Raw genomic sequence first — 10,362 nt, forward strand, 5'->3', positions numbered from 1 at the left:
ATGCTGTGTGTTATAGACTGTGCCCACGAGGGCCAGACTGTGTGACATCACGCGCTGCTTCTCTACCACTCCCCCTTTGCCCCCCCCCGCCCCCCTGCTGTTGGTGATACTTTAGGAACTGCTGCCCAAAGGCACAGCAAAGGATAAGAGAAGCCACCCCGGAAGGCACACCCTTCTTCACAGACTGCCGTCCACCAGGCTGATGCGGAACTCTTGGGTCTTTAGATTAGGGTGTTGGGTCCACATCTAGTAAGTGACCCCTGAATATCATGGGCTCTGAAGAGACTTGCTCTACAGGTCATGAGCTACAAAATGTCACTGACCCTGCCCAGGCAGCTAAGTAAAGCGCCATCTAGGGTAAAATGTGGTGCCCGGGAAGCCATGGCTGCTCCTGTAACAGCTGCTTGCTGTTCGAGACCAAGTTTTGCTTTTCCTGGGGCCTCAATAAGTACTGATCAATTATTTATCCCTGTTGGGTGACATAATTTCATTTCAGTCTGCCAGTGTTTATCATGGAGGCTCACTCTAATTGCATAGTTTGGGGCGTTTTCCTATTTTCTCTTTAGGGCAGCTCACAGCACCCTTTCCCCCCCTCCACGTCTAACTGTTGCTATGCCGATTTATTAGTCTCTGCTACTGGGTACCTTTCTGAAAGATAAATGAATTTCATTCTGTCTTTAAATATTTATGTTTCTTTATAATCTAATATATCATCATGGTTATAGGGGAATTTTTTCCCTAACTATAGAAAAATACACCATCAGTTACCTGTCAATTTTGTTTAATAACTTGGCTTTGCAATTCTGGCACACTGTTCATCTGAAGCTGTTGAGAACTCTCTCAGTCTCTCAGTCCACTTCGAAGTGTCAATCTGGGATTTATAAAGGTCTTCATTGCACAGAGGATATTGAAACATTAAGGACTTAAGTGGCATGCCCTTCGTCACTGTCACCCAGAAGATCCAGGACTAGCAATCCAGGCATCTTCATCTTGTTGTTTGCTCCCAGCAGAAAAGAGCAGTCTCTGTAGAAAACCAGCCAGTATCCCTAGAAACAATTCATCAGACTTTTCAAAAGAAATCCAATTTCATCCAGGCTGATGGGTTCAGTGTTACTTCTTAAGATAAATGAGAAAAATATCAACATTATAATGCAAAGAATTCCAATTCTTTTGGTTTAGTCTCAGTGAAAAGCATCACAAACCCTTTAACAGCAGGCTTCTGTGGCCTTCCCTAAGGCTTTTACGGCTGGCAGGAGAAGATGGGGATGGTTTTGTATTTATTCCCCTACCAAAGAGACTCTGGCTCCGAGTCCTGGCTGGCTCAGAACCTTTGACAGTCACAGTATCTGTGTCAGTGTCTCTGCACTCTGCACCTTTAAGAAACTCCCCAGGTAACTATTAGTGAGACCCTCTGAAATTCAAGAACTACTAGTTTAGAAACTGCAGATTTCAAGTCCCTTCAAGCTTCAGAAGCATCATAAGCCCCAAATTCTCGTTCTATTTGTAAACCTTGATTTGTACCTAAGTTATTCTCAGGCAATTTTTTGCATGCCTATTCTTAGGAAGTTTCCTAAACAGACAGCTCTGTTCCTCACAGGTATAGCTATGGGAAAGCACATTAAATGATACAGGCTCTCATTTCTTAAAACAAAAGCCAGTGTCAGGGAGGAGGCCATTGTGTGCCAGGGAACCTGTGAAGACAGGACAAAAATGGTGCATCTTCCTACAGCATAAGATTTTCTCTAAAATATTATTTGTAAATGTTATTGTCAAATATTTTAAAATTACAAGAGGTGTACTGAGGAGTGGGTGCAAAGCTCACATGGGTATTATGCTAAACATGTAACTTCAAAAGGTGTCCTAACTGTAGCTAATATGGCTCCCAGACCCCAAGCCTGGAGGTTAGTTCATTCTGCTCTTCTACCAGAAATGCTTTTGTCACGTTCAATGTTACCCTTGACCAGGGGTTCCTGCACATCAGGTTCCATGGGATTAAAATGAATACACTTTAGAAACCACTACAGAAAATTAGTCTGAAGAGGACCCTCTACGAAGGCAATGCTGAACAGTCTGCTCCCAGGAGACACTCAGTAAAATGAGCACTTTCATTCCTGCCACATTTTAGGAATGTTCACAAAAGAAAATTATTTTGTAGGGCACAGTGGTGCACACTATAATCCCAGTTACTCGGAAGGTGGGGAGGGGGGGGCAAATTCAAGGCCAGCCTGGGTAAGACCCTTTCTCAAAAAAAAAAAAAAAAAAAAAGTGTTATTTCTCTTCTCCTAATTTTTCTTTTCTTTTTCTTTCTTTCTTTCTTTTTTTTTTTTTAACCAGAATTTTTTTAACCAGGGGCACTTGACTTTGAGCCACATCCCCAGCCCTATTTTGTATTTTATTTAGAGACAGGGTCTCATTGAGTTGCTTAATAGCCCTCGCTTTTGCTGAGGATGGCTTTGAACTCAAGATCCTCCAGCCTCAGCCTCCTAAGCTGCTGGGATTATAGGCTGTCATTTTTAAATAGTACATTAGTTAGAAAAGTAGAGTAAGGAAAGCAGGAAAAAAACATCATATGAAAAGACACCAGAACTCTTCTTGATTACAATCCCATTGTGTAATTTTTGAAATTATAAAGCTCCTTGAATATATTCTCTAGCCAGGATGGCCTCATCTTTCCTTAGGATATATACATATACCTATATTATTTTTTCAAAATGTTCTTGATGAAAAAGAAACAAATCAAAGGTCCTTATTCCAACAATACAGGATTTCCGAGCCAGTGACCCTGATAAGATTTGTGAGACCCCTTTACCAGCAGGAGTTACCTTGGGCCTGCTCCCTGGTCTGTCCCTATGACCCTGGCAAAGCTCCAGCCCTTTGTGTCAGGAAGAGAGAAGGAGATCCAGACCTGGGAAGGCTCTCATGTCCTTTGCTAAGAAGCTATGGTGGGGCTGGGGATGTGGCTCAAGTGGTAGCGCGCTCGCCTGGCATGCGTGCAGCCCGGGTTCGATCCTCAGCACCACATACAGACAAAGATGCTGTGTCCGCCAAATACTGAAAAATAAATATTAAAGTTCTCTCTCTCTCTCCCCCTCTTACTCTCTCTCACTCTTTCTTTAAAAAAAAAAAAAAAAAAGAAGCAGCAGCTATGGTGGCAAAGGTGGCTCGGAGCCTGTGCCAAATCACTCCTCCTGGGTAGTTTGGAATGACCATGCAAGTAGTAGCTTAGAGTCCCCCGGATGCATTGGGGTATAGTGGTGGTAATGTCCATTTTAGGAATGGCGACTCTCTTCACCTTCTCACACTCCCGCCTTCACCCTCTGTGGAGAAGATGTGTGGCACTTGAATGCAGGGTTGCTCTTTCTCCAACATCCAGCCAATGACCCCTTGCTCCTGCTCTCCCCTCCATCTGGAATTTCCTCCCAGAAGCCGTGTCTGACCAAAGCCTAGGCCTGTGAGTTGTCCCCCTGGTCCCACACCCTCCTCTCAACAGTGTGACTTTTCCTTCCTCTGCTGTCAATTCAGTCTGTGTACACCTCACTCATGGCACATGAACATTCTTCTTTTGAGTTTTCTGTGTCTGTGAAGAAATACTAATGGGTTTGGAGTCAGCATCCTGGGTTCATATCCTGGTGCAGGAACTCACTGTCTTAGTGATATTGGGCGAGTCCGCTAACTTCTCTTGGACTCCGTTTCCTTTTCTGAGAAATGGGAGTTACAGCTTCCTGGTGCATCAAGGGTTGGACAGGAAGGAACTCAAGTCAACAGCAATGTCATTATTTCTCTTCTCTTTACCTTTCCTCTGAGCTACTTAAGGAAAGGGGCCCTTTCTTGCTTATGGCTATTACTTCTAGCTATTGACACATCATTGTTTCATTCCTAATAAGAGCTCCTCTTCATCAAGTATCACCATTCTATGCATTAATTTAATTCTTCCAATAACCCTAAAAGGTAGGTACTACTATTAGACCCCTGTATGGAGGAAAAAAACGAATAGTTCCTAGAGCGTCCAGAAATGAATGAATGAGCAAGTGAACGAAGGGGGGTTGAATGGGACGAAACCTGCCTGCCAGGGCCGAGTCACTGCTGTGGAATAGTAAGCATTAACACCCCCCACATTCCTGTCTCATGTCACCACCCTGTCCTGTCCCACAGGCAGTACTACGAGATGCTCTACAACACGGCCGACGAGCTCCTGAACCTGGTGGTGGACCAGGGCGTCAAGTACACGGAGCTCGAGTACATCCACGCCCTCACCCTGCTGCACCGCAGTCAGACCGGCGTCGGGGACCAGAGCACCCAGAACACTCGGCTGCAGCGGCTCAAGGAGATCATCTGCGAGCAGGCGGCCATCAAGCAGGCCACCAAGGACAAGAAAATAACCACGGTGTAGGGGCGCCGGGCTGGGGCCCTTCCCCCCTCCGCCAGACCCGCGCCCCCTTCAGTTGGTCGTTCGCTATACTCTGAGCTTAGTTTGTCCTCACTGATAGCTAGCAGAAGCCGGGGTGAGGGCTTTTTCTTTAGTTTTGGTTTTCCACAGGAACTCCAAAGGAAGTTTGCAGTACCGATGTCGCCAGGTAACAGCGATTTTAACGCATTCTGTTCTGCAGGGGCTGGGGTGGGACAGGGGGAGGGCACATCAAGCTGTTACAAGCTGATACAAGCTGAAAAACAAAAGAATGAATTTGTGACACTCAGTAATGTTTGATTACCAGCATGTAAACTTCCACCTTGGGAAGTAGACTGCCACCTAAGTTTTAGTCCCTTTCTACAACCACTTAATGGGGTTCTCCTACATGAACAAAAAGATTTTTATCCCCTTTAGAGCCTGATGAAATAAGTGTATGCTCATTGCTTTCTGACTCTGTTGCCAAAATTAAATAAGTGGCTTCTCAGCTGGCTGTGACTTCCAACAAATTTCCCTCACCAAAACAGGAACTCTCCAAGGTTAGAAACAAATGCCCTTTATCCACATGGCTGAGCAAACTTGTATGCTGTAGCTTGTACACAGGGTATTGGTTGGTTTGTTGCCTGTTTCTTTTATTTTATAAAAAAAAATAAATAAATAAAATTAGTGACAAATGTGGAAGAATGAAAGGCAATTCAACCCTCTGCCTGGTTTTCCCCTCTAATTTCCAAGAGAAAATAAGGGTTAGAGAATGTTCCATCTCACTCAAAATTTGGGGGATAGTGATCCTGAGGTCCTCACTTGTCCTCCTGCCAGCACCTCAGTCTTTCTCACCTCAGAAAGCAGCCCAGGTCTGCTCAGCTGAGTGCCAGGACCATGAGACAGCTGTGACCTTTCTCCTCTGTGCAGCCACCTGAACCTGTTTCTAATTGCTGTTCTGTGGCGTGGGTGGGCACTCCCTGTGTTACTGGCCCACTGGACCGGACCTTACCATTGTCCCCAGGCTCCTAAATCTTCTGCCTGCCCATGCCTCATGTGTCACCAGAGGCCACAGTCACTGACTAGGTGCATATTGAACACATAAGAGCCAGAAGGACTTGAATGTGCAGGGTCTCTCACCTTGTGCCCTGGCGTGGAGAGCTTTATGCCTGTTTGTAACAACTTTAGTCTTGATGGAATAAACAGAAAATTAAAAGATGGTTTGAGAAGCTTAAATGTTGTGTGTTGCTTTTCTTGTATTCTTCACTCAGCAAACATTCCCTGAAGGCCAGGTATGTGTCAAGCCACCGAGCCCTGGGCACATATATAAAGAGGACATCCTTATTATGGCAGAGTGTAGGAGCTGCACTCAACTCAGATCCCACCAACCTCTGCTCAAGACTAAGCCAGAAACCAGGCTGGCCAGTGCAGCAGCTCTGCAGGGACCCAGATGCAGACAGCATGGTGGCCTTCCACAGGCTTCTCAGGGAAGGAATGTGACAGAGCTCTGTAGTTCAGAGGCCTGGCTGGAAACAAGTTGAATCTGTGTAGGAGAAAGCTATGGGAAAACAGGGTCCTCCACAAGGTCATTGGCATTGGTGTCCCCAGGAAGGAGGGAGGCCAGCGGAGGTTAGAGTGGGCCACTTTTGTTTGTAGTGGCCTCCCTCTATGCCTTCTCTTCTCTTTCCTGTCCTCTCTAGGGGGAGAACCTGAGTGTTGCCAGAAGAGCCAGGGTAGGACTGGGGAGCGCCTAGGAGAGCCTCCCTGGATGTGGGGAGAGACAGGCGTTTGGATCGATTGAGTAGAATGCCAAAAACACTGAGAGCCAGCAGAAAAATGGCCACAGAGCTGCTTCAGGGCAGCATTTAGGGAAGTGGGACCCTTACTGTGCTTACAATAATGATGCAATTGAAACGTGTCAGTTCTGAACAGAAAAGGGAGTTCGGTGATCTTTGTGCAAGACATTCCAGACACAAATGTCTTGAAGGTTGGAACATCAGTCTTTATTCTTCAAAAGGTTAAGAATCCCCAGTGATGCATTCAGGGGCTGGTTGAATGGATACAGCTGGCGATGGCAGGACTGTCTTAAATCTGCCATCACTAGGGACAGTGAAGGTTTCTACATGTTATGGCTCCGCTTCGGAGGTATTTGTGAGACAGGTTTTGCACTGTTCCCAGCCATGACTGAAAAGTGCTCCAGAGAGCCAGAGTCCACCAAGGACAAGCCTCAACATATACACACACTGACATGTAACCACAAGAGTCACATTCTCCCACGAAAGCCACCCTCTAGATGTGCAGTTGCAGCTAAAAAGATCAACAAAATAGTCCTCACCAAAGGGGCACCAAAAATAAAGTAAACCATATTCTCATTCCTGGTTTTCTTTTTCCTTTTTCTTTTTATGTATGTCTGCATGTATTGAGAAAAGGCGTCACTGTGTCACCCAGGCTGGTCTCAAACTCCTGGATTTGAGTGTTCTTCCCCACCGCCCCAACCTCCCAAGTGCTGGGACTTCAGGCAGTCACCACCACACCCAGCTCCACTTTCTCCCTACACAGAAGGGACAAGTAGAACAATATACAGCTGGCCCAAACAGTGCTCAGGTTCCAAATCTAGGGATTCAGACAACTGTGGACTGAAAATACTCAGGGGGAAAAAAAACACATGTGTACAAACAGGACAGACTTCTTGTCCCGTCATTATTCCCTAAACAAAACCGTACCACTGTTTACATGTCATTTACATCACATTAGGTATACAAGTAATCTGGAGATGGTTTAAAGTTTATGGGAGGATGTGCGTAGATTATAGGATAATAAAGCCACTCCATACCAACTTACTGGAATGTCTTCAGATTTGGGCATCCAGAGAGAGGGGCCCTAGAACCAACCTCTTGCAGATATAAAGGGATTACTACAAGGGGAACACTGTCTATAGCACTAGTCACAGATCATGGAGAAGGCTCCCGTGACTAGGCAGGGTCCTGAGATGGCCATAGACATAACCATGAAAGAAGGAAAGCTTTGGTTGTATCACCCAGCCTGGTGGTGACACAACAACAATAGTTTGAGAAAACTAACTTCTCTGGTCACTATTGTCTACTCTACAATGCTTCACAAGTTTTTCATTTTGTCCCCACAACAAACCTGTGTCCTAAATAATACTTTCCTTTCTATCATACCCAAGGGATCAGAAACTACTAGAAGCTTCTCTCTCAACTTAGCTACCTTTAGAATAAATTTCTTTAAAAAAGGAAAAACCAATTTAACAGATTAGATGCAGTTCTTAACTGGCAAATTGTGTTCTCAGAACTGCAGGTAGTAGTTGCTGCTGCAGGTTTTTTTTTTCTTGTTACTTTTAGCCGTCTTATTATCACCTGTCAGTACCCCCTTTTAATTTATAAACAAAATTATGCTTTGGTGCTATTGTGCCCTTTACCCCATGAGCACTCATTGAAAATACCTAGCCTATGAACACAGATACTTCCAGGGCTTTGATCCTTGTGCAGTATTTTTACAGCTACATCAAAATCTTAAATCTCATTTCCCAATTAGAACTTTCTCCCCATCACGCTAATGTCCCTGCTGATTGGACAAGTGTACCCTCCTCAAGTTGCCCTTGCCTGAAGCAGACAATTCCTGCTTCCAAGCCCTGAAAGACAAGTTTGTTTCTGAGTGGATCCAAATCAGCTCAGATTAAGGGCGAGGGCCAGGCCTGAGCTCCTACAGCCCATGCTCTTGAGACAGGCATTCACAGAATGAGTGGTGGGACCCTCATCCTGAGTCACTGCATTCAGCAGAGTGACCTCATTGACAGAAGCCCCAGCCTCTCTCCAGGACTGCCTTCTTACTAAATGTTTTCAGCACCTCACAGTCACAATCTCGTGCTTCAAACGGTTTGGGAGGAAAAACAACAAACTGAATTGGCAACCAAACCCTAATGACTCCTGCTGTCAAGTCATATGCACGGATTTCTTAGCACTGATGCATTCATTCAGTAAGTCAGGAAGATATAATTGCCTGTTACAGCTCAGGTGGTGTGGGATTCATGCAGTGGCAAGCCAATGAGACAGGCCTTGTGACATGGAGCTTATATACTTCCATCTGCTTCTTCAAGCCACCTCTTACAGAATTCATATTCTCAAAGACTGCCCTTTCATTTAGCAAGATATTTCATAGGATTGACTGAAATGTTCAGCCTAACCTCCTGCTGCTCTCTTCTGAGCTCTGCTTTTCTATAAGCTTGGGACTGTCACTATTCATGTGCCCTTGCAGGCTAGCACAGCCTGGCATTTCACCCTTTACCATTCCTTGGTAAAGCAAATAGATCTCCACCTCATAGGCTCTATGAATGGACCAAGGCCACTGCATCCAAGATTCTTGCATTGAGGCATAACTATTGCTGCCTCCCCAGGATCAGGACACAGAAATTTCCCAGGAAATAATGAAGGAGAACAGAGTCCACCCCCAGGGCTAGCAAGCCCAAGCTAGATTTACTCCATTTAGGGTAAATGTGATCAAAAGACCCCAAAAGGTGACTGTCCCAGTAGGATATAAACACAAGGAGAGTCCTGGTCAACAGAATCTTGCTTGAAAAGCAAAGTGTTGAAATATGCACACCTGAGAGCAATCGCCTTAATGTGGCAAGGATGTAAAACAAATTGGGCATAATTTGGAGGGAGGGTAATGAGGTACGAAGAACAAGAAAACATAAAGAATCACTAGGCTCGGCAAAGGTCTCAACTCTGTCCTAATTAGGCACAGTTGTTATAAGAAGTACATAATTAATAAGCATATGACCAGATGTGAAATACAGTGGTTTTTTTTTTTTTTTTCCTGAAATAGAAGTGGTAATGAACTGTACACAGCTGGAAGCAGTTGTCCTAATTTGGCTGCGGCAGAAGGCCTGCCTGGGATTTTGAAGAGATGTAGTAAGATGCACGCCACAGGTTTACACCTGAACCAGCTAATCCTATTCCAACTGGGCTGGAGTGTAATGAGATAGAGCTAATTATCAAGAGTGCAATGAGACGCAAAAGCCATCGGAGCTGAGCTGGAAGTTTCTTTAAAAGTGAACTAAGATGCAAACACCAGAAAAGACTTTCTGCTAAGGGAGCGAGACAGGCGAGACTGTGATTGAATGCACAGGACGCGCTGGGTGGGGGTGGGGAGCTGTAACACACCTGAGCCAAAGATGCGTCTGTGATTAAAAATATCGCCAGGACATTCACACACCTGCAGCAGGAGCTCCTGGGATCCCAAGAATGTAATGATCTGTAAAAGCCAATCCCTGCTTTTTTAAATGAATATACAGCTCATGTGTGTACACACAACTGAAAAAAATAACAAGTCAAGGTGCTTTCAGGTGAGTGGAGTTCCCATTACACATGATCCCATTTAGAAATGTGGCCTGAGATTCCTGCTGACTTAGCAACACTCTAGGAGAAACCTGACTCCAAACAGAAAAGCCAGGCTGAGTTCTCTTTCTCAGGATTTATTTACTGTGAGAGATCAGGAAACCATTAGCAGCCAGGTTTGGTTATTGGTTTTATTTTATAATTGCCATTATATTATTTTAAGCACCAGTTTTTAAACAATTGAGTGTCAGATGCTGTGCTAAATCTTTATCACATCATTTCATTTCCTCCCCACGATGAGCCTGTGATGGAGATCTGAGGAAACCAAGGCTCACGTTAAGGACCTCGCCCCACATCCAGTAAGCGGCCATGTTCTGCCCAGTACCAGAGTTCAAGCTCAGAGTCCCTCTCTGTGTTCTCTGTTCTGAGCCAAACTTGTGGGGCAAAGGGAGCGGCCCTCTGCCTGAGCTGCAGCTAATGTTCTCTGGAAAGCTAACTCCCTGTTTCCTCTGTCCTCTCCTGTGGCCCCTCCAAGGAGCCATTCCTGGACCAAATGTGGAGCTGCCCCTCCCCACTCTCCTTGGCCTCAGCTGCCTGAGCCCACCCTGTCCATCTACAGGA

At 45.3% G+C, this 10,362-nt stretch overlaps 1 protein-coding gene across 1 annotated transcript in view; it reads left to right on the top strand.

Moving 5' to 3' along the window:
• The window catches only part of EXOC4 (exocyst complex component 4), an 816,673-nt gene extending 812,018 nt beyond the window's left edge, over window positions 1-4,655 (top strand). Inside the window, exon 18 of the mRNA XM_081287653.1 lies at window positions 4,153-4,655. Coding sequence (XP_081143779.1) covers window positions 4,153-4,390 — 238 coding nt within the window. The 3' untranslated portion in view covers window positions 4,391-4,655. The remainder of the gene's footprint in view (window positions 1-4,152) is intronic.
• Window positions 4,656-10,362: the final 5,707 nt, after the last annotated feature.

Source organism: Spermophilus citellus (assembly GCF_964194105.1).
Source record: "Spermophilus citellus genome assembly, chromosome: 3".
Classification (NCBI taxonomy): Eukaryota; Metazoa; Chordata; class Mammalia; order Rodentia; family Sciuridae; genus Spermophilus; species Spermophilus citellus.